The sequence below is a fragment of the Peromyscus leucopus genome, chromosome X, assembly GCF_004664715.2.
Source record: "Peromyscus leucopus breed LL Stock chromosome X, UCI_PerLeu_2.1, whole genome shotgun sequence".
NCBI classification, from domain to species: domain Eukaryota; kingdom Metazoa; phylum Chordata; class Mammalia; order Rodentia; family Cricetidae; genus Peromyscus; species Peromyscus leucopus.
The window spans coordinates 64,103,147-64,128,177 of NC_051083.1; the positions used below are offsets into that span (position 1 = coordinate 64,103,147).

The 25,031-nt window shown below is 40.5% G+C and overlaps 1 protein-coding gene and 1 long non-coding RNA gene across 2 annotated transcripts in view; one reads left to right on the plus strand and one right to left on the minus strand.

Moving 5' to 3' along the window:
* Positions 1 to 748, minus strand: part of Abcb7 (ATP binding cassette subfamily B member 7) — a 143,978-nt gene extending 143,230 nt beyond the window's left edge. The window contains exon 1 of the mRNA XM_028891978.2: positions 545 to 748. Coding sequence (XP_028747811.1) covers positions 545 to 712 — 168 coding nt within the window. The 5' untranslated portion in view covers positions 713 to 748. The remainder of the gene's footprint in view (positions 1 to 544) is intronic.
* Positions 669 to 8,120, plus strand: LOC119086670. Its single transcript, XR_005090015.1, has 3 exons — positions 669 to 855; positions 1,353 to 1,412; positions 7,944 to 8,120. It is a non-coding gene; the product is annotated as an uncharacterized LOC119086670 (long non-coding RNA).
* The last annotated feature ends 16,911 nt before the right edge of the window (positions 8,121 to 25,031 follow it).

Here is a 25,031-nt window from a genome sequence, read left to right on the forward strand (position 1 = left end):
AACAGTCATAGCAAAAGATAATTAAGCTTATATCTTAGAGCAGTGTACATTTTGGAGAAAAAGATAAATTATGTGGGTTTTTTTGCCTATCAGGGAACACGCCTGTCAGCAAGGGAGTTAGCATACCAATTCAGTTTGCTACTTGTTTATAGGTGGCGTACTGTCATCTTGAAGTGCACTCGAAATTGTTATTTCCAATTTAGTACGATCTGAACCACATGCAATTTAGCACCAAATTCCGTGCCTAACTTTTGAAAGTAGCCCCGTCTTTCTTACACTTAAAAAACTACCCGCAACTCCCTACAAGACACTGGGTACCCCAGGTGCCCTATGCCTGTAACCTCCCAACTCTCTGCTGTTCCCAAATGTTTTTTTCTTCTTTTCCTCGACTTACTAACCCTACCTTCCTACACTCCTGCTACTCCGCGTTCGCCCTGACAATCTCTCTTCTAGGCGCTCTCTCTGACCTCAGGTCACGAGGGCAACCCTTTCCCTATTAGGTTCCCTTGCCCTTCACCTACTCTTCAAGCGCGTGGCAACACACCTGGTATATTCGAGCGCTTCCTGACGCACCGCACTGGTGTGACCGCCACCGCGGGCCTGAGCCGCAGAGAAAGACTAGAGGCCGGGTCAGAAGCGCTGAATGTCTGTGCTTTTCGAAAGCAGCCGCGGCGGCCGCCCAGCGCCAAGAATGTATCGCGAGCAGCGCCATCTTGAGCGAGGAAAGAGGAACCGGGAGCGGAGGATTGTGGGACACTGGCGGATTGAACTCGGCGGCTTTCATTGCCTCTCCCCTCCCCCCCAGCTCGTGTCTGACACCGGAAATAGCTTGTGTCTGAAGATACCTATGCTTAGGTATAGATGTTTTTCTTTCTCCCCTAGGGCTGGGCTTTGTTTTTCTTTTTTCTTTTTTGTTTTGTTTTTTACATAGCCCAGAACATCGGAATACCATTGTCTCTCTTTTCTTTGCGTTGCCAGATAAAATACAGGATTGCCCACTTAAATGTTATTTCAGATAAATAACAAATTATTTATTGGTATAATTATGTCCCAGGTATTGTTTTGGTAAATGTGACAACCCTACCTTGTTTGTCACTCGATTCATTTCTTGTCTCCAACTCAGTGCCATGATCCACTCCCTGCATACCTCATTTTCTGTATGCATTGATGTTTAGGATAAAGTAAGAGACATAAGCTTTCTCCTGGAGAAGGCTTCATCACTGAGAGTCACCACCTTTCTTGTAAATGCTTTTTTTTTCTTCTAATATGCCTTTGGTCTTTTGTTGTTGGGACAATTGAGTATTCACAGTACAGACATTTTTTTTTTATTCCACTAATTTATCACCTTGTAGCCCTTCCCTTTGGTTTCTTCAGAGTTCCTAATGAAAAACTGCTAGATTAGCTGATGGATGGTAAGTGAACATGTTATATAGTAAACTGCATATTTAAAGACACGTTTGTATTATTTTGTCAGCACTATAATCAAACCAAATACCATGGAAATATGTTTACAGGCTTCTGGGGAACAATTTACAAATATAAATGTTACTTGAAAACCTGGAGTCAAGTAGGCAATTAGAATTTCATTAATGCATTCTCAAAAGTCCTCTCTCTCTCTCTCTCTCTCTCTCTCTCTCTCTCTCTCTCTCTCTCTCTCTCTGTGTGTGTGTGTGTGTGTGTGTGTGTGTGTGTGTGTGTGTGTGTGTGTGTATCTGGCACAGGGTCTCATTGTGAAGCTCTAGATACCCTGGAACTTGCTATGTAGACCAGGCTGGCCTCAATGTCTGCCTGTCGTTGCCTTTAATTGGAATTAAAGGCATGCACAACCTCACCAAGCTCATTTTCAAACCTTTTACACAAGACAGGCAAGTAATTATGAATTAATTCTGCAGGAGCACTATAAACTAGTGAGAGATGCCATGGAGAAAGACAAAAGAGATGTATGGCTCAGGCAGATAGCTTTACTTTGTTCTGAAATCCATAGCACACACCAGGTTTTGGGAGAAGAAAATAAGTAGAATTTCAAATCGAAGAGGTTAACCCCATGTAAAGAAGATGGCAGTATTAAAAGCAAGAAAGCATAAGAAAACTTTCAGGCCCAGAAAGCATATTACAAAATAGTTAGGAGATGAAACACAGTGAACAGAAAGGCTTGATGGCAAAAGGCCTTCCATTTCATTTTAAGAAATTAATGCTGTATACTGCAGTTATTGAATGGCTTAATCAGGAGAGTAAAATGATCAGACTTGTATATCCATTAAACTACTCTGGCTTAAGAGGGAATGCTGAATTAGAAAAAGGTTCAGATTGAAGTCCTAGAGTTAATGCAACAGTTTAATCACAAAGTCCTAGACTTAGCAGGCCAAGTGGCAATAGATCAATTCGATATATAGTAAGAAGGTGGGATGGACAAGGCTTGATGACTAGTTGGATGTTTGTAAATTACTGCCTTGTTGATGATAATGACCTCCTTTATTAATGACTGTGATATCATTAATAAGTATATCAGCATCTTTTTCTGTATTATCAGCAGTTTATATCAGAGACATCCTAGAGTTTACCAATGAATTCTGTAAGGACTGAATATTGCTATTAACTCTTTCTAGCCAAATAAAGCATTGTTGAGTGATGTTCTTACTTTTTGTAAGATATCAGAACCTATATAATAAATATTTTGTGAGGGTATGGATATGATGATGAAATAATATGTTACATTTTTATGTTTGTCTAAACACTTAATCCATTGCTGGATCTTAAGCAATTCTGGAATTTTTTTTTTTTTTTTTTTGGTTTTTCGAGACAGGGTTTCTCTGTGTAGCTTTGCGCCTTTCCTGGAACTCACTTGGTAGCCCAGGCTGGCCTCAAACTCACAAAGATCAGCCTGCCTCTGCCTCCCAAGTACTGGGATTAAAGGCGTATGCCACCACCGCCCGGCTTAAATTTTTGTTTGTTTCTTTTTGTTTTGAGACAGGGTTTTTCCTGTGTATTCCTGGCTGTCCTGTAACTCGATCTGTAGACCAGGCTGGCCTTGAACTCAGAGATCCACCTGCCTCTGCCTCCTGAGTGCTGGGATTAAAGGCTTGTGCCACCACCGCCCGCAATTCTGGAAATTTAGTAAGAGTTTTCTATGGTTGTCCTTATAAATTCCTAGTAGATAAAGAAGAATATGGAGACAAAATCAAAACTGAATCCATGATAATCTGGCTGTCAATCAACTACTCTGTTCACTAGAAGGTTTTGTCTACTTCTTTTTAAAATTATTTATTGGATTTATTTATTTTATGTGTGAGTGTTTGGTCTGCATGTATGCATTTGCACCACGTGTGTTTGGTGCCTTCGGAGGTCAGAAGAAGGGGTTAGATCCCCTGAAAATGGAGCTGTAAATGGCTGTGAATCACCATTTCCATGCATGGGAATTGAACCCAAATCCTTTGCAAGAGCAACAAGTACTCCTAACTGCTGAAACAATTCTCCACCCTTCCCCACTTTTTAAGCATAAAACTAAATGAAATTTTCAAAAACCATGTGGAATCCTATTTTTTAATCAGGAATGATTTCAGATTTCTGAAATATATACACCTGATACTGTAGATAATTTCTCAAGGTCTCGAGTTTTACTACAAATACCTACAAGTACTATTGATATGAAATTACAATCTTGAGGTCTTTAAAGATTTGAAATTATATTTATAACTTTTTTCTTCTGAAACAAAATGAAAAAAAACTACAGGAATTGGTTTGAAAACTCTCATTATTTTTCTTCCTTTTTATTGAGAATTTCAAAAATACATACATGTAATATGTTTTGCTCTAATCTATCCCCCTATTCCCTCCCCTGCAAATCCTCCCCTATCTCCATCATCACTTCTCTCTGCCAACTTCATGTACTTGTTTTTTAAAACCATTGAGTCCACTTAATGCTGTCTATATGTACAAAGGCTTAGGACCATATACTGGAGCAAGGGTAGCTTCTCAGGGACTGCATACCTGAAGAAAACTGGCCCTCCCTGCCCAAACAGTTAACAGTTTCCAATTGTTCTTTTATTAGGAGTGGGATTTTATAGCCCCTTTTTCTCTCCAAGCTGGAATTTTGTCTGACTTGATCTTGCACAGGACTTGGGCATGTTGTCCCAACCACTGTGATTTTATATGTTGTGTCCAGAAGACACTGTTTCACTGTAGTTATCCATCACCTTTGACTCCTATGTTCTTTCCTCTTTCACAATGATCCCTGAGCCCATGGAGGAAGGCATGTGTTACAGATTATCCCATATAGGGCTGGTTACTCCACAATCTATCTCTATCTCTCTATCTCTATCTCCCCTCCCCCTCCCCTCCCCCTCTCCCCTCCCCCTCTCCCCTCTCCTCTCTCCTTCTCCCTCTCCTCTGACACAAGGTTTCTCTGTGTTACAGCTCTGGCTGTCCTGGAACTCACTTTGTAGACCAGGCTAGCCTCAGAGATTTGCCTGCCCCTGCCTCCTGAGTGCTGGGGTTAAAGGCTTGCGCCACCACCACCCTGCGATCTCTTATTTTCTGCATGTTGACCAGTTGTGTGTCTCTGTTTTAATCTCTATCTACTGCAAAAAGTAGATAGATGATGAGATTCTCTGGTGAGGGCTGAAAGATGCAATGATCTATCCATATAATGATAATTCATTTAAGAATCAGTTTAGCCAGGCGGTGGTGGTGGTGGCGGCGGCGGCGGCGGCGGCGGCGGCGGCGGCGGCGGCGCACGCCTTTAATCCCAGCACTTGGGAGGCAGAGCCAGGCGGATCTCTGTGAGTTCGAGGCCAGCCTGGGCTACCAAGTGAGTTCCAGGAAAAGGCGCAAAGCTACACAGAGAAACCCTTTCTCGAAAAACCAAAAAAAAAAAAAAAAAAAAGAATCAGTTTAGTATGTGTCTGTGTCTGTGTTTGGGTATGTACACATGAGTTCTACTGCCTGAGGGAGCCAGAAGAGGGTATTAGATCCTGGAGCTGGAGTTACAGGTAGTTGTTATCCACCTGACATGGGTGCTGGGAATTAAACCTGGGTCCTCTGAGAGAGCAATAAACACTCTTAACTACTGAGCCATCTCTCCAGCCCCGGTTTTGAGGTATTTAAATGGAGTGAATGTATTTTACAGTGGTCTTCATTTTAAGCAAAGTTCTGTGATTTAAAAAATGTAAATAACCTTGGAATATTCTAATGAGCTAGAGGTGCAAACATTTATTGACCAAATAAACCAAACATAATTTCCATAGTACCTAAGAATATAGCATAAAATAAAAGTTGTACATTAATGGAGAAAGAGCATTGCAACAGACAGGCCAACTTGGCCTGCAGCATCTTGACACATTTATCTAAAAGAGACTGAAGTAGATACAATAAAAACTACTATAAATTGCTGCTACAGTCACAGATCACATGATAATACTTTATGCATAATTACACCTAATTGTGGATAGCATTTTGCAACTTATAAAGTGCCTTTTTTGTACCTTATTTAATTTTCACATCAACCCTGGAAAGTGGGTCTTATTTATTAACAGTTTTATCCCTTATTCATGAGGAAACAGGTTGAGACTTGACAGAGGCTGGAGAGCTAATAGGATTGGAGACTACACTGAGATTTAATGACTCCGTGTATGGTGCTCTTTTCATTTATTACTCCTAAATTTAAAGAAAACACTGTGTATTTTGAGAAGACCACCACGATCTTTTTGTTACTTGAAAATGCCAGAAGTTATTCTCACTTCAGGGCTTTTGTACTTGCTTTCCTCTCTGCCTGGAACATCTCTCCTGCAGATTTGTTAATGACTTTTTCTTGCCCTTCAGGTCTCAGCTCAAATGTCATCTGCTTAAAAAAGCTTCCTAAGAGCACCTTATCTACCCCCCACCACCATTGCCTCTCCACATTGCTCTGTTTCCATTAAAATCTTCCTACTCAAGCTGGGCTTGGTGGCACAGGCCTGCAATCCCAAATACTCACTAGGCTACTGCAGTAGGATTGAAAGTTTAGGGCCTGCTGGGGAATTCTTTATAATATTTTTATTAATTCTATGAGAATTTCATACAATGTATTGTGTTCGTTTACTCCCACTTCTGTACCTATGCAACTTCGTGTTCTTGTTTTTTTAATTGAAAATAGATTCTTCTCTCATACAATACCTGTGAACCACAGTTTCCCCTCCCTCCACTCCTCCCAGCTTCCCATCACCTACCCTCTCCCCCAGATCCACTCCCTATCCATTTCCCTTCAAAAAGGAGGAGGCCTCCAAGAGACAACAATCAAATACAATCAAATAAGATACAATAAGACAAGGCAAAAGCCTTCATATTGAGGCTGGACAGGGCAACCCAATAGGATGAAGAATTCCAAGAGCAGGCAAAAGAGTCAGAGACATACCCACTTCCACTGTTATGAATCCGCACCCCTCCTTCAAAAGAAACACCAAGCATACAGCCATAACATATACACAGAGGACCTGGAACAGGCCCTGTGCTTGCTGCTTCAGTCTCGGTGAGCTCATGAGCCCTGATAAGTTGATTTGGTGAGCCATGTTCTCCTGGTGTCCCCCATTTCCTCTGATTCCTACAATCTTTGCTCCCCCTCTTCCACTGCGTTCCCCGAGCTCCAAGGATAGGGACCACAAGGAAACCTCCAATTTAGACTCTCTCTCCATATAATGTTTGGTTGTGGGTCTCTGCACCTGCTCCCATTTGCTGACAACAATTGGACAAGGCACCTAACTATGAATATAACTAAAAATAATTTGGAGTCATTTCATTGATTTCTTTGCCAGTCATATTTGGTTCTACCCTGGGTCTCTGGGCTATCCAGTCTCCTGTTCCTGGCTGTCCAGGCAGTGTATGGTGGGGGGATCACTCTCGTGGCATGGGCCTCAAGTTAAACCAGACATTGGTTGACCACTCCCACATGTTCTATACCACGATTGCCCCCACACATCTTATAGGCAGGACAGATTGTAGGTGGAGGATTTTGTGGTTAGGTTGGTGTCCAGGTTTCTCTTTCAGTAGCCTGCAGTGTACTTTCTCACACCAAAGAGACTAGATTGTAGGGATGAAGGCTCCATGTAGGCACCAGCTCTATGTTCATTGAGCTGTGTGAATGCTGTCCTCGGCAATGGAGCCTGCTGTCAGTTTTCAGAGAGTGACCCTAGCATCAACCTGGGTTTGGGGATCTCCACAGGACCCCCTCAGCCAAGAACTCAACCAAATGCAAACCTGGCCTATCACTAGAAGCCTTGCCTGGCTACAAAAGATGGCCAGTTGAGACTCCATATCCTCCTTTACTAGGAGTTTTCAATAGGGTCACCCTCATAGATTCCAAGAAGTTGGAACTGCACTAGTGTGGTGGTATTGTGTTCTCCAAAATATTGTGTACTCTAATAAATTTATCTGGAGTCAGAGAACAGACAGCCACTAGATACAAAGGCTAGAACATGGTGGCACTCACACCTTTAATCCTAGCATTCCAGAGATAGAAATCCCTCTGGATCTCTGTGAGTTCAAGGCCACATTGGAAATAGCCAAGCATGGTGACACACGCCTTTAATCCCAGAAAGCCAGCCTTTAATCCCAGGGAGTGGTGGTAGAAAGCAAAAAGATATATAAGGCGTGAGGACCAGAAAATAGAAGAATTTGGCTGGTTAAGAATTTGGCTGGTTAGGCATTTGGCTAGTTAAGATTTTGGCTGGTTAAGCTTCAGGCTTTTGAGCAGTAATTCAGCTGAGACCCATTCCGGATGAGGACTCAGAGGCCTCCAGTCTGAGGAGACAAGACCAGCTGAGGATCCGGCAAGGTGAGATAGCTGTGGCTTGTTCTGTCTCTCTGATCTACCAGCATGGACCCCAATAACTCGCCTCGGGTTTGATTTTATGAATAAGAACTTTTAAGATTCATGCTACACACTAGTGTAAGCTTTTTTTCTGTGTCACCAGCATCCTGTTGGACAGAAGGTTCCCAGCCACAACCAAGAGGGATACATGTCTCCAGAACAACGGATGGTAGACAGTATCCCACAACGGCTGTCTACCTCGGAAGACTCCCCTTCTCCATTCCCCCAAGAGCCAACTGATGTCCACTAGTCAGCTGGAAGCAGCTTTTGAGAGAAACAACGCCCCTATTCCCATCTGCCTGCTTTTTTTTTTTTTATACTAAGCAAAAGTCTGGGATGTAAGGATTATGTCCTTAATTATGTCACCAGCCTGCAACGGTGTTCCAGCCTAAAAAGCGGGTATGCCCTCTCTGTGTTCTCTCTTTCCGTATCGCCTCTCCTTCTGTATTCTCCCCCCTCCACATGATCTCTCTGTCTCTGTCTCTGTCTCTCTCTCCCCCTCCCCCTCTCTCCCAATAAAGCTCTAGAAAGGTAACCATGCCTCGTGACTCTCCTCCAGCACTCTCCTCCATTGGCATGGCCACCGCGGGTGGCGGCCAGCCACAAGCACCACCTCTTAACCAACAACTAGGTTTCCACACTGCCCCCAAATGCCTCCAAATTCCATCTGTCCTCCCCACACTCTCTCCATCTGAAAGGACCAAACAGAAGCCATAACAGGCTGTGAGTCTTCTCTCAGAGATCAGGGCTCAATTTCAGTTTCCTGAGACTTGAGCAAGCAGTTTCTGGGAGGGCCATGAACAAAAGACATAGTCCTTGCAGTAGCTCCCTTTCTGCACGTACTCTGACCGCTCAAGGTTCAGCCAGTTGTTTACTGTCTGGGACCCTTCACCAACTTAGAGCTGCGTGCATGGGTTGTGCATGGGTCAATGTGAACGTGTGAGGCCAGCCAGCCTCCATGGCAGCTCAAGGACAGAGCCTGGGCCACTGAGTCAGCCCCCACAGTCAGTACATGCAAGGCCAGCCAGCCCCCATGGCAGCTCAAGGACAAAGCCTGGGACTTGTCCAGGCCTGCCCAAAAATGATAGCTGTAACCCCCAACCAGTAAATTCAAAGGTTACACACCCTCACTCTATCATTTGATGCAAAGGCTTGTACCACCCTGCTTGCAATTTTTCCCTTTAAAAACCCCTCACCCTGAGAGCTCAGGGCCATCCTCCTCCACCCACTGAGTCAAGTGTTGGACACAGACCAAGCCCAGGCTTGCTTGTTATTAATAGACCCCTGTATATTTTGCATCGGATATTGGCTCTGTGGTGGTTTTGCTGGGGGTGGGGGTGTCTCGCAACATGGCCCCAACACCTCCATCCCTTCCCCACACACACCTGATCCCTCCCTCCCCCACCCCCACCCACCCCCAGTCCACCCACAAAATTTATTCTATTTGGCTTCCCAAGGAGATCCCTGTGTCCTCCTAGAGCCCTCCTCCTTACCTAACTGTTGTGGGATAGTCCTTTATGTCACTGTGAGACTCGGCAGTGGTGGCACACGCCTTTAATCCCAGCACTTGGGAGGCAGAGGTAGGTGGATCTCTGTGAGTTTGAGGACAGCCTGGTCTACAGAATGAGTTCCAGGACAGGCTCCAAAGATACACAGAGAAAACCTGTGTCAAAAAAAAAAAAAAAAAAAACCAAGAACAAAAAGATATGTCACTGTAATGGGTTTAATAAAAAGCTAAACAGCCAATAGCTAGGCAGGAGATATAGCAGAGACTTCTGGACAGAGAGAGCTCTGGGAAGAAGAAAGGCAGGGTTGCCAGGAGACATAGAGGGATCAAGATATTCTGGAGGACAAGTAAAGGCACAAGCCACATGGCAACATGTAAATTAATGGTTATGGGTTAATTTAAGTAGTAAGAGCTAGTTAGTAACAAGTCTAAGCTGTCAGCCAAGCTTTCATAATTAATAAGAAGTATCCATGTGGTTATTTGGGAGCTAACCTGCAGGAAAGAAAAATCTGCTTACACGTAACCTATTTGGGTCTGTGGATTTGTAACTTATTATCATTTACTTAACAGATAATATCTATTTATAAGTGAATGCATATGTCTTAGGGGTTCTTTTGCTGTGAAGAGACACCATAATCATGGCAACTCTTATAAAGGAAAACATGTAATTGAGGTAGCAGCTTATGGTTTCAGAGGTTCTGTCCGTTATCATCATGGTGGGACATGGCAAAGTACAAAGTAGACATAATGCTGCAGAGGAGCTGAGAGTTCTACATCTTGCATGCAACAAGAAGTAGACTGAGACACTGGTATCTTGAATATATAGGAGACCTCAAATCCCGCTTCTACAGTGACATACTTCCTCCAAGAAGACCACACCTACTCCAACAAGGCCATGCCTCCTAATAGTACCACTCTCTTTGGAGGCCATTCTCTTTCAAACCACCACAACATACCATATTTCTCTTTCTGGATCTGGGTTACCTAACTCAGGATGATTTTTTCTAGTTGCATACATTTGCCTGCAAATTCAAGATGTCGTTTTTTTTAAATAGCTGAGTGATACTCCATTGTGTAAATGTGACATATTTTCTTTATCCATTCTTCAGCTGAGGAACATTTAGGTTATTTCCAGTTTCTGGCTATTATGAATAAAGCCACTATGAACATAGTTGAGCATGTGTCCTTGTGGCATGATTGAGTATTCCTTGGGTGTAGCTAGAGTTTTCCTGCCTTGCCCACAGTCAGGACAAATCTTTGTCACCCGCCAGTCCCACAGCCGCTCAGACCCAACCAAGTAAACACAGAGACTTATATTGCATACAAACTGTATGGCCGTGGCAGGCTTCTTGCTAACTGTTCTTATAGCTTAAATTAATCCATTTCCATAAATCTATGCCTTGCCACATGGCTTGTGGCTTACTGGCATCTTCATATGCTGCTGGTCATGGCGGCTGGCAGTGTCTCTCTGCCTCAGCCTTCCACTTCCCAGAATTCTCCTCTCTCCTTGTCCCACCTACTTCCTGCCTGGCCACTGGCCAATCAGTGTTTTATTTATTGACCAATCAGAGCAATTTGACATACAGACCATCCCACAGCACTTGGGTATATACCCGAGAGTGGTATCATTGGGTCTTGAGGTAGATCTATTCCCAATTTTCTGAGAAACTATCATATTGATTTCCAAAGTGACTGTACAAATTTTCACTGCCACCAGTAATAGAGGAGTGTTTTCCTTGCTCCACATCTCCGCCAGCCTGACCTGTCACTTGAATTTTTGATCTTAGCTATTCTGACAGGTATAAGATGGAATCTCAAAGTAGTTTTGATTTGCATTTCCCTGATGGCTAAGGATGTTGAACATTTCTTTAAGTGTTTTTCGGCCATTTGAGATTCCTCTGTTGAAAATTCTTTGTTTACATCTGTAACTCATTTTTAAATTGGTTTATTTGGTTTGTTGATATCTAGTTTCCTCAGTTATTTATATATTTTGGACATTAGCAATCTGTTGGATGTGGAGTTGGCAAAAATCTTTTCCCATTCTGTAGGCTACCACTTTGTCTGATTGATGCTGTCCTTTGCCTTACAGAAGCTTTTCAGTTTCATGAGGTCCCATTTATTAATTGTTGATCTTAGTACCCTTTCTATCTGTGTTCTGTCCCGAAAGTCTTCTCCAGTGCCAATGTGTTCAAGGCTATTCTCCATTTTCTCTTCTATTAGGTTCAGTGTATCTGGTTTCATGTTGATGTCTTTGACCCACTTAGACTTGAGTTTTGTGCAGGGTGACAAATATGGATCTATTTGCATTCTTCTACATGCAAACATCCAGTTTGACCAGTATCATTTGTTGAAGATGCTTCTTTTCTCCTAGCTTCTTTATCAAAAATCAAGTGTCCATAACTTTGTGAATTTATGCCTGGGTCTTCAATTCTACTACATTGATCAAGGTGTCTGTTTTTATGCCAATATCATGCAGTTTTTATTGCTATAGCTCTGTAGTAAAACTTGAAATCAGGATGGTGTTACCTCTGGAAGTTCTTTTATTGTACTGGATTGTTTTAACTATCCTGGGTTTTTTGTTTTTCCATATGAAGAATTGTTCTTTCAGGGTCTATAAAAAATTGTTTTGGACAGCCAAACATTAAGTGGAGCTCAGGGAGTCTTTTAGAGGAGGAGGAGGGATTGGAGGAATCAGAGGGGTTAGGGACACCATGAGAACATGGCCCATAGAATCAACTGGCTCATGGGCACTTGCAGAGATCAGGGAGCCTGTAGGGGTCTGACCTAGGTCCTCTGCATGTATGTTATGGCTGAGTAGCTTGGTGTTCTTATGGAATTCCTAACAGTGGAAGTGGGGGTATCTCTGGCTCTTTTGACTGCTTGTAGAACCCCTTTCCTCTTATTGGGTTGCCTTGTCCAGCCTTGATGTGATGATATGTGCCTGTTCTAATTATGGCTTGTTATACCATGTTTGCTTGATGTCCCTGGGATGCCTGATCTTTTATAAGTGGTGGGGGTGGATCTGGGGAGGGGGAGGCAGGAGAAACTGAGGTCAGAATGTAATGTATGAAAGAAGAGTAAAAAAAAAAGAAAAAAGAATTGAGTTGGTACTTTGATGGGGATTGCATTTAGTCTGTAGATTGCTTTTGGTAGGATGGCCATTATTACTGTGCTAATCCCACCAATCCATGAGCATGGGAGATCTTTCCATCTTTAGATATCCTCTTCAATTACTTTCTTCAAAGATTTGAACTTGTTATCATGCAAGTCTTTAACTTGCTTGGTTAGAGTTACCCCATGATATTTTATACTATTTGAAGCTATCATGAAGGATGTTTTTAAAATAGTTACATGAGCTTGATTCTTAGGTCCATTTGCTCAGAAAATCTTTTTCCAACTCTTAACCCTGAGGTAATGTCTATCCTTGATATTGAGGTATGTTTCTTGTATGCAACAGGATGGATCCTATTTTTAAAACCATTTTGTTCATCTGTGTCTTTTTATTGGGGAAGTGAGACCATTGATAATTGAGAGATATCAATGACCAATAATTGTTGAATCCTGTTATTTTGTTGTTGTTGGAAGTAAATGACTCTGTGTGTGTGTGTGTGTGTGTGTGTGTGTGTGTGTGTGTGTTTCCCTTCTTTTGGTTTTGCTGACGTAAGATCATTTATTTCATGTGTTTTCATGGGTGTAGTTAACCTCCTTGGATTCCTTCTAGCACCTTCTGTAGGGCTAGATTTGTAGGTAAATATTGTTTAAATTCAAATGTAAACATAAAATCATAGAATATCTTATCTTCTCTATCTCTGTGGTGTCTTAGAATCTGCAACACATCTGTCCAAGTCCTGCTTGCTTTTAGAGTCTCTATTGAGAATTCAGGTGCAATTCTAATAGGTCTGCCTTTATATGTTACTTGGTCTTTTTCCCTTGCAGCTTTTAATATTATTTCTTTGTTCTGTATGTTTAGTGTTTTGATTATTATACAGCAAGGAGACTTCTTTTTCTGGTCCAAATTATTTGGTATTCTGTAACGAAAAGAAGGAACCTCCTGTGTGTGTGTGTGTGTGTGTGTGTGTGTGTGTGTGTGTGTGTGTGTTTTAAGATTTTTCTGTGTGTTGTTGTTTTTTTTTTTTTTTTTTTTTTTTTTTTTTTTTTGTGTAGTTTGCGTTTTGAACACGGATTTCCCTTCATAGCCCTGGCTGTCCTGCAACTTGCTCTTTAGACCAGGCTGACCTCGAACTCATAGCCTGCCTCTGCCTCCTGAGCTCTGGGATGAAAGGTGTGCACCAAGAAGGCATCTCCTTTTTAGGTTAGGAAAATGTTTTGTCTATGATTTTGTTGAAAATATTTTCTGGACCTTTGAGCTGGGATTCTCCTCCTTCCTCTGTTCCTATTATCCTTAGGTTTGGTCTTTTCATAGTGTCCCAGATTTCCTGGATGTTCTGGGTTAGGAATTTTTGGATTTAACATTTTCTTTGACTGATGTTTCCATTTTTTCTATTGTATCTTCAATGCCTGAGGTTCACTCTTCCATCTCTTGTGTTCTCTTGATGAAGTTTGCCCCTGTAGTTCCTGTTGCATTCCTAAATGTTTTATTTCCAGATTTCCCTCAGTTTGTGTTTTCTTTTACCTTTTATTTCCCTTTCAGGTCTTGAAACATTTTATTCATTCCCTTCAATTGTTTTTCTTGGCTTACTTTAAGGAATTTATTCATTTCCTCCAATTGTTCGTTTGCTTTTTCCTGGCTTTCTTTGAGGAATTTATTCATTTCCTCCAATTGTCTGTTTGTGCTTTTCTGCATTTCCTTAAGGGATTTATTCATTGCCTCTTTAAGGGCCACTATCATCTTCATGTTGTTGGTTTAAGGTTTTTTTTCTTGTGCTTCATCTGTGTTGGAATATTCAGGGTCTACTGTGGTAAGATAGCTGGGCTCTGGTGGAGACAAGTTGTCCTAGCTGTTATTGATCATGTTCTTATTTTGAACTCCTCCGAGTCCAGTTTGTTCTGTCCCAATACTTTTGGGTGTAAGCCCTGCCTTAGAGCTTGGTCAGCCTAACAGAAGTCACACCCATAAAGAAAACTGACTCTTCCTCTTCAATGACTGCCAAATGCCAATAGCTCCTCATCTAGGGTTGGGACTTTGTGCCCACCCTCTTCCCTTTCCCTCCCTGCTAGAGAAGTTTAGGAGACCCTATCTTAAAATATAATGTGAAAAAGGAGGTTTTCTGGGGGATGTAGCTCAGGAGTATTGCACTTGTCTATCATGGGCAAGGCCCAAAGCCCTGGGTTCAATCTATAGAAGTAAAAAAAAAAAATCATTTGTTATTTGCTGCTTGCGTGGCTTAGCACTTGCAGGGTGAAGCACAAAACTGGCTAAAAGTTCAAGGCAAGTCTGGCCTCCAAACTGACTTCCTAGCCAGACTGCCCTCCATAGTAGGTCTAGGCCAGCCTAGGCTACAGAGTGAGGGTCTTTCAAAGAACAAAATGTCTTGCTATTCATAAATCACCAGCCTGGACATCACTTGAGAGACTGTTAAAAATGTAGTATCCCCAGCCTCAAACTAGATCTAAAGATTCAAGGTCTGAAGTTAAGAATTTTCCAGGTATCTGGGCAGTGGTGGCGTACACCTTTAATCCCAGCATTCAGGAGGCAAGGCTGGCAGATCTCTGGGTTTGAGGTCAGCCTGGTCTACAGAGTGAGTTCCAGGACAGCCAGAGCTACACAGAGAAACCCTGTCCAGGGTAGGGGAAGACAGAGAGAAAGAGAGAGGAGAGAGAGAGAACCTGTCACTTTCTGGAACTAATTTCTTTGTTTTTGTATATTTCTAACATTAAAAGAATATTTAATAATGACTGAAAATTGCAAAAGAAAATATAAAGACTTCCATGTACCCTTAACCAAATCTAGCTTAGCCATATCTTATCCAACTAGTTGACTATTCTGTGTTATACCTCTCTACTCGTAATTTCTTTGTCTTTATGAATATATTCTTGTTTTATTCTTTATGTTATTTTGGTGGTATCTAGGAAGAAGATAAAATGTTATACTATTTTACCATGGTTACCTGCTTTACCATGGTTATCTGTCCTACATATTCAATGAGGATAATATAAATTTAATATCAAATATGGACAAGGATTGTACAAAGGCAATCTTACTCATGAACATAAAGGATAAATTAAAATGGTAAATTCATTCTGTATTGTGTAAAAAAAAGAAACCATATCATTACCAAGCAGACTTTATTACAACATTACAAAGTTGGCTTAACATATAAAAAACACATTATTTATTTATTATTAATATCATGTAATTGTTAGTAGTTTTCTTATATGTCCCTTATATGTCACTAATTGTCCATATGCTAGACACATAATTTTGTTTTTTGAGACAGTGTCTCTGCATAGCCCTGACTGTCCTGGAATGATCTATGTAGACCAGACTGGCCTGGAACTCACAGTGATCCACCTGCCTCCGCCTCCCAGAGGCAGAATACTGGGATTAAATGTGTGTGCCATTGTACCTAGTTAGACATTTTAAAGAATAGGTATCATGCCAGGAGTGGTGGAGCACACCTTTAATCCCAGCACGTGGGAAGCAGAGACAGGATCTCTGTGAGTTCAAGGCCAGTCTTGTCTACAGAGTGAGTTCAAGGATGTGCCAGGGCTACATAGAGAGATTCTGCCACAAACAAACAATAAAGGAAAATGTCATATTAAATATATATTTCAAAAGAGATACTAAATATAATTCAGTGCACAAGATTTTCAAAATTATAGTTAACTAGTTATAGAAAGACTCTTCTCTGATCTCATATAGTATATACCTCTTGCCAAAATAACCTGCTTCAAGCATTGTGTTTGTTGATGAGACTACAGCAGGTCTGTGGATTCCCATCCATTCAGTGTGCTATTAACCTCAAGCTACATGGGAGTGGAGGAAGGGTTTCTCTACAGAGGACTATGGGAGAATGTAGGGAATGGGAATTTGTAAAATTTTTTCATATCTTGATTATAAAATTTTAAGAACAATAAATAACAGTATAATGTTATTTTGTACCTTAACTTCTAAAAGAAAAGGAAAAAAATGCCACAGATTTTTTTTCTACCATCCAGTCTGGTTTGGACCAGATCAGAAATCTTTCCTTTCTAAACTCCAGAGAAATCTTTCATTTCCTTTCAAGTTCAATGATACATATTTTAAATATTTTTTTTTATTTTATGTGTATGGATGTTTTGCCTGCATGTATGTATGTGTACCATGTAAGTACCTGATGCTGGTAGAGTCCAGAAGAGGATGTTGGATCCTCTGGAACTGGAGTTACAGATGGTTGTGAGCCACCACATGGGTGCTGGGATCTAAACTAGGGTCCTCTACAAGAGTAATAAGTGTTTTTAATTGCTGAGCCATCTCTCCAGCCACAATGATGCATATTTTAAACAGTAGAGTTTGTTATTTGTTTGTTTTTTATCTAGCTTGTCTTAGTGTTTGAATACTTTCTGAAATTGTTTCTCACATTTGTCAGTTAGCTTTCTTGACTGTATTATGTAATTTTTGAATTGATATCCACACTTTTGGAAAAAAAGTCCAAAAATCAACTCTAAAGAAAAACTAGTTGAATGGCATAAAGATCTTTATATCAGTTTTATTCATAATGGTATCTTTGAAAATTGATGCCAAATATTCTAAAAGCAGCAATTATGTGAAATAAACATATGTTGAAATGTGGAAGAGTGTGTATAAAATAATGTTGAATGAATCAGAATGCAAAAAATACAATGATATTTGTTATGTTAGGATTTCAAAAGAATATGGTCCAAAATAAATAGTTGAGTTTTGTAAAGTTTCATTCATCACCTTTCCCCTCTTTTTTTTAAAAGAACACTTATTGAGCATTTATTCTGTTTTAAGCACTGCACTAGGATCAAGTAGTATCATCCAATTTAATTCTCTCAAAGCTCATACAGAGTAGTTTCTATTATGATTTTTACTTTATAAATAAAGAAAAGGAAGGTTAGGACTTGTCGAAGTAGTGTGGAAGTGGTAGGTTGAATATACAGACCCAGGTCTGAGTCCAAAGTCCATATTCTTTATCAATATGCTCTAGAGTACTATTAATCACGCTTTGTATAAAATGGATTTTAAAAATTAGGTGAGAGCCTGCAAGATGGCTCAACTGGTAAAGGCACTTGTCACCAAGCCTAAGAAGCTGAGTTCAACCCACATGATAGAAGGAGAGAGCCAACTACCACAAATTGTCCTCTCACCTACACACACACACACACACACACACCATAAGATACTAAACAGAAATAATTTAAAAATTCATGTTAGACCACTGTCCCATGGCCTGGGTGGGTGGGCGCCACTATGATTTGAATGGGTATGTGGTGGAGAAATGGGAGAGAAGGAGAAGTGGAGTGGTTCACGCACTTTGCAGAGAAGCAGTACTGAACACACGATGGTGGTGAGGAACAGGTTGGTATGGGTGGCCTATGCTGCCACCTGGGGCCATATGATGCCCGGGCCTGTACTGCTGCCAAGGGCCATGTCTGAGTCTGTGGCTCTACCAAAGCTGGGGTCTGTGTTGCTGTCCATAGTATGTGTTACCACTGAAGGCCATATGGATGCCTGTGGTCTGAGCTGCCACCTGAGTCCATGTTGATATCGGAGAGCCATGCTGATCTTAGTGACCTGAGGCCATGGTGACATCCTTGCCCAAGCTGCAGCTGAGGTCTGTGATGATGTCTGTAGCCCACGTTACCACCTGGGGCCATGGGAGAGCCAACTCCACCCCCACCAGCTGCCTCAGTGTGAGAGCTGCCTCCTGGTCCTAGAACTGGCCCCAGTGGCATGGCATGGGAGAGCTGGCTCCAACCTTCGATGGCCCTGGGAGAACTGCACCCCACTCAAGGGCTGCTAAAACAAAAGAGTAGGCCATGCATATATGAGGGCTGGTCCCACCCCTCATCATTCATGTGGGAAAGCTAGCCCCAATGGCATGGGCAGGAGAGCTAGCTGTCCCTGATGCTCTCCTGAGGATGGTGGTCCCAGTCAAGGCCTGTACTCACCAACTCAGTTACCACCAAGGCCCACATCCAGGGCTTTGAGTTGGCCCACCTCAACATCTACCCATGACTTGCGGAACAGCAGGATATCCAAGAGAAGTTTCAGTGGGGGTCCAGTATTGATGATGTACCAGAAACCAGAGGCCTTGAACCAGACCACCAACTCATTACAATGAACATTTGCAAGTAAAGCTGCTTGGGCAAAAGGGTAGATGCATGACACACTGCAGCTTCCAACACCACTACGACAAATGAACACTGAATGGAGAGGTGGGAAAGTTGGAGGAGCAAAATGTTTTTCCTTTGTGGGAGAGGCTACAAGGGTGGAGGGCAGAAATGGAAGGACCAGGAAATGAGAGGGATTGGGGTACCTACTGTGAAATTTCCAAAGAATCATATGTTGAAAAGAAAATTCATGTTAATTTTTTGTTGTTGCTATGGTACTAGGGACCAAACCTAGGACTTTATTCATTCTAGACAAGTGGTATACACCAAAGCTACATTCCCCAAACCTTATGCAATGTTGAAGTTATTTTTTAACTTAATTCAGGTTTCAATATTTTAGTAAATCTTGATTCTTAATTTTAGGGAGTTTGGAATTTTTGTGCACATGTAGAAATGAGCTGTATCATTGGCCTGTAGCATATATATATAATAACATGTATAATAACAGCTATTAGTTTTTGAGTGCCAATCTGTAGTAGACACCTGCTCCATGCTTTACATACATAAACTCATATAATCCTTTTAAATATTGTATAAAGTAGGCAATATTGTAATAGCCATATTTTTCTTGCAGAGGAAAATTGAGCTGGCAGAGGTGAGAAACATGCTCAAGAACCCAGTTGCTAACCCACTACACAGACCCAAACATCAAACCTAAGCCTGACCCTAACATCTTACTGCTCACCTAAACTGTGCTGCCTTTAATGTATATATGGGCATCAGTCATAGAGTTTACCAAAGACAACTAGTGTATTACAAAGCTATGACCAAGGTTACTTCTGTTTGTCTTTGTTTTTTTTTGAAACAGAGTCAGCTACATAGTCCAGGCTGCCTGAAACTCACATCCTCCAGCCTAGCCACCCACCCTAGTGCTGGATTACAGCTATGCACTACCACACCAAGCTATGGACCAATTTTTTTCTTCAGAAAGAATTATCTTAAACTGAGGGTGTATCTCAGTGTAGAAATGCTTGGCTAGTATGTACAGTGCCCTCATTCCATTCCCCAGCCTTGCCCTTACAAAGCTATGTACTAGAGGATTTTTAACTATTGGAACAAATGCAGCTGACACAATAACAAATATTTTGTTTTAGCAGGCATGATGGCACACACCTCTAGTCCCAGCCACTAAAAAGCTGAGGCAAGAATATTATCTGGGGGGCTGGAGAGATGGCTCAGAGGTTAAGAGCACTGACTGCTCTTCCAGAGGTCCTGAGTTCAATTCCCAGCAACCACATGGTGGCTCACAACCACCTGCAATCAGATCTGGTGCCTCCTCTGTATACATAATAAATAAATAAATCTTAAAAAAAAAAGAAGAAGAATATTATCTGATGGCCAGTGAGATGGCTCAGCTGGTAGAGGTGCTTGCCATAGAAATCTGGCAACCTGGGTTTGATTCTCCAGAACCCACGGAAAAGTAGGAGGGGAGAACCAATTCCACAAAATTGTCCTCTGGTCTCCACATGCACACTGTTGTACTTGTACCCACACATACACATCCTGCACACATATATATCATCATCACAGTAATAATAAATAAAATGAACAGAAAATATCATTTGGACCCCCAAATTGATACCAAGCCCCTTCTTTAAAAATATACTTTAGAATATCATGTATACCATTGCTCAGGAATTGATGAAGTAAATACCTTAGGCATATTTCCAGGTGTATTCTGATTTCAAGTTTCTTGAAGATCTAATTAGATTGCTGTTTTATAGACTCATGATTTTACTCTTGTGTGAAGGAGCCAGTGAACTGAGAAAATGTAGGCTCATTATGAAGTTGTAACTCAGCATGATGTCTTTAAACTCTTAGAACTTACTTAAATTTTTTGTTTTGTTTATTTATTAGTTTATTTTTGAGATAGTAATCTCTATGTATCCCAGAGTGGCCTTGAATTGTTAATACTTCTGCTTTAGCTCCCAAGAGCTATGATTACAGGAGTACATCACCAGGTCTATTCCTAATTCAGAACTCACTGGAAATTCTCCATCTTCCACTCATTTAAAGGAGTCAAGTTGTGGCTTCAAAAAGATTATGTAACAGGCAGAGAAGTAAAATGAGAAAATGAGAGTGAGAAAAATCACAGATAATTATCTGGGGAATTGTTTTTTCCCCCTTTTCTGTTTAATCAAAAAGGAAGTTTTTAACTTTAACATAATAAAATTACATGTCACAAACAAGAATTACAGTTACAATATCTAGTCTATTTGTATTCTGTAAAGTTAAAGAAAATATTCTATCTATCCTATATTTGTGACTCTAAAGTTTCATATCTACCTTATCTCTTATCATAACCAAGGAAACCATATTTATAACTATATCATCTTCAACTACATCAAAGACTTCAGAAGGATACAATATTACCTAAGTAAACAGGGAGAGCATTGTAAGCAATTTCCCAAAATCTAGAATGACAGAGACAGCTGCCTGCCTGGACAGTCATCCCAAGTTTCTCTGTAATGTTGGGTGTGGTGATATTGTGTTCCCCAAAATATTGTGCACACCAATAAACTTATCTGGAGTCAGAGGACAGAACAGCCACTAGATAGACATAGAGGCCAGAAAATGGTGACACACACGCCTTTAATCCTATCACTTGGGAGGCAGAGATCCATCCGGATCTCTGTGAGTTTAAAGCCACACTGGAAACAACAGCCAGGGATGGTGACTCACACCTTTAATCCCAGGAAGCGATAGCAGAAAGGTATATAAGGTGTGAGGACCAGGAACTAGAGCTGGTAAAGCTTTCAGGCTTTCGAGAAGCAGTTCAGCTGAGATCCATTCTGGATGAGGACTCAGAGGCTTCTAGTCTGAGGAAACAGGATCAGCTGAGGAATTGACAAGGTGAGGTAGCTGTGGCTTGTTCTGCTTCTTTGATCTCCCAGCATTCACCCCAATAACTGGCCTCAGGTTTGTTTTTATTAATGAGAACTTTTAAGATTCATGCTACAGTTGGGGTATCCATCTCTAGACTCCCACTCACTTTTCTCTGTGCCCTGTAGAATGTCTGGCAGTTTCTTCTGCAAAGCAGGAACCTGAAGGACCATTTTCTAGGTATACATAGATATAATTTAGTTAGGTAGGTAATCTTCAAACACTTAAAAGACCCACAGAATAAGGAATTTAAAATGTTTTGAAGAATTAGACTTTCTGGACAATGAGACACACCTGCTCCTGGCAGCACTGATTTACTTCAAAGAGAAAGATGGACATTGAAGACACTCCATAAGGAGTTTATCTTCTTCTTGGCAAAAATAACCATTTGGACAAGAAACTGTTCTTGCCTGGACTGCTTGATAAAATGTTGCCTCAACTGGACATGCAGGACCCATAGAAAGGTGGCCACTGAAATTTGCAAGAATTGTTTTCTTTTTAATAAAAATCTATTTATGTTTTGTTTATGTGAGTATTTACATGAATGTGTGTGTGTGTGTGTGTGTGTGTGTGTGTGTGTGTGTGTGTGTGTGTGCCATGTGCATACCTGATGCCCCTGAAAGACAGAAAAGGGCATCAAATCTCCTGGAGCTGGAGTCACAGACAGTTGTGAGTCATCATGTGAGGGCTGGAAACAAAAAACAGGTCCTCAGCAGGGGCAGCCATGCTCTTAACCATTGAGCCATCTCTTCAGCCCTGGGAATTATTTTAATGAGGCTTGTGGCAAAGAGGTCTTATGGCTTGAGTATGAAGTCTGTCTTTAGTAAACTAAGCCTGATGAAGATTCATAGTAGACTATTGACATACTATTTCTAAGATCCCTAAGACTGTATAAAACCCATGAGTCTGTGATTTCTTGTCGATCAGAATCACTACTTCCTTTATGTTTATTGAGGCTCTATAGAAGAAGTAGTTTTTTAAAGCTCTGTTATTACCTAGACACTGCAATAGTTACAAAATAGTATTAAAATAATGGAGAAAGAAGGAAAGTCAAGTACATGGAAACATTTGTGCATGTTGTTGTGGGAAAAGCATCAACAAGACATTGTTTTCACTTTTTGTTGCCAGATTAAAAACTATTAGAAGCTTAATGGCTGAAAGCCATCCATTATTTTACAGTTTCTATGGGTTAGGAATCTAGATCCATTCAGTTCTCACCAAGATAAAATCAAAATATCATCCAGGGCTTCAATCTCATATAGGACTTGGAGGCCATCTTTTTTTGTTAGTTTGTATCCTTGGCTGGCCTAGAATCCCTACATAGAACAAGCTGGTCTTGATTCATAGAAATCTGCCTGCCTCTGCCTCCTTAGTGCTGGGATGAAAGATGTGCTCCACTGTATCTGGCCTGGAGGTCCTCTTTTAAGCACACAGGTTACTGACAATCCCAGTCCCTTGCAGTTGTGATTCTGAAATTGTTGCTCTTTATAGGACTTCTCTCAACTTTTGGTAATATCTTTTGTCCCTTGCCATGTAGATAATTATCGACTTAATTGATTGCTTCTCCAAGGCCAGCTAAACAGCATATTTTGCTTTGAATATTTCTTTCAGGAGAGATCTGGACCCTCACTTAAAGGGCTCATCTGATTAAATAAAGCCCACCTAGAATAATCTCCATTTTTATTAACTCAAAGTAAACTGATAGGGGCCTTTATTATACCAATAAATTCCTTCCCCTTTGTCATATAATATAATCAAATCAAGGAAGTGTTATCTCATTATACTTGAGTTCTGCCCACATCCAAGGGAGGAGGCTATTATATGGCATAGATACTATGGAGTAGGGATCTTTGGAGCCATTTTAAAATTTTGCTTATGACAAAAAAGCCTGATATTCAAGATTATGTTATCAGTGAAATATACACATTCAAAGATCTGTACATGAATTTTCATAGCAGTCAAAAATAGAAATTTTTAATATTATAAAGGTGAGTGTTCGTAATAGCCCAAATATAGAGCAACCCAAATGCCCATCAACTGGTGACTGAATAAACAAGGTATAGTATAGTCATACAATAAATAGTATTCAGTCATACAAAGAAATGAAGTATTGGTACATACTGAAAGATTGATGGACTTTAACAACATTCTGCTAAGTGACAAGACCCAGAAAAGCATATATTGTATGATTCAATTGATGTGAAATTGTCAAAGTAAGCAAATATAGAGATAAACTGTAGATTAATGGTTGCCTACAGCTAGGATTAGGTTCCTTTTCTGAAGTGACAAAAATGTTCTAAAATTGATGGTGGTAATGGTTATAAAACCCTATGAATACACTAAAATCCATTGAATTGAATGCTTTAATGGATGAATTACATCATATGGAATTATATCTATTAAGCCATTTGAATAATCAAGTTTTACTACCTGCTAACTTCTTTGATGTTTGGTAATTCAAACTCAGCTTCCTCATCCTTACATGGTTATAAGTGAACATAATACTATCCTTAATCAGTTATAATGTCTACTTCCCAGTTTTTATGAAGTTTGAATAAGTAATTATAAGGGGAAAAGAGAATAATAATTATTATACAAAATACTATACAATTTTTAAATTAATATGCATTCTATTCTGTAGCATTGCACTCAAGAAAAGATCTCTGTAATTCTTTTTAAAGGCTGTCTTGATAACAGCACCCAATACATCAAATCTGAAGGCTGGATATTATTTCTGTATTTCCAAGACAAAGATCCTTCTTACCCCAGCATGTCTATTTCCTTTTACTCTCAAATAGAAATGGAGAACAGTTGCTCAATACTATCTACCCTTTCATCTACTTCAAGTCCTTTATTTAAAATCCCTCAATTCTTCTTCCCCACATCAATAAATTAATCCAGTTTCAAAGCTAAACAAGCCCAATTTCTTTAACCTTTACTTATAAATTGAAATATCATTGCCCTTCATCTGATCTTTGTATAATATAAGAGATAAACAAGGACTGCAGGCTTAAAAGTAAGATTTACCCAGGAGTCTGTCTATACCACACAATGTTTAAAGCAAAGGTCAAAGAAAGGATGAGGGCACTGGCAGAAACATTTTATTTTATTAAAACTAAGAAGAATCTATAGGGATTACAATTCTCTAAAATTTGAAGCAGCAGATGAAATCACAAAGGAAAAGATTTATGATCATGCCAGTGACATGTTAACAAACTCATAGTATTAAAAAGAAAGGCTAAATAAACAATAGTTAAGCAGGAAGGATGATGAACACTAAGGACAACTGAAAAAGCCATAGGAAAACATTATACTATGCTTACTTAAAATACATATGTAGCACACACATAACATATTACATATATAATTTAAATGAAGTTATGCCACTTGGGGTGATAATGCTTCCCCCGAGAGTTAGACTATCTAACAAAACCCTAGTCCCAGACATGGGAAACCTCCCTTTAAGTTATTGGCCAGAGAAGTCCAAGAGATTCCAAAAACAGT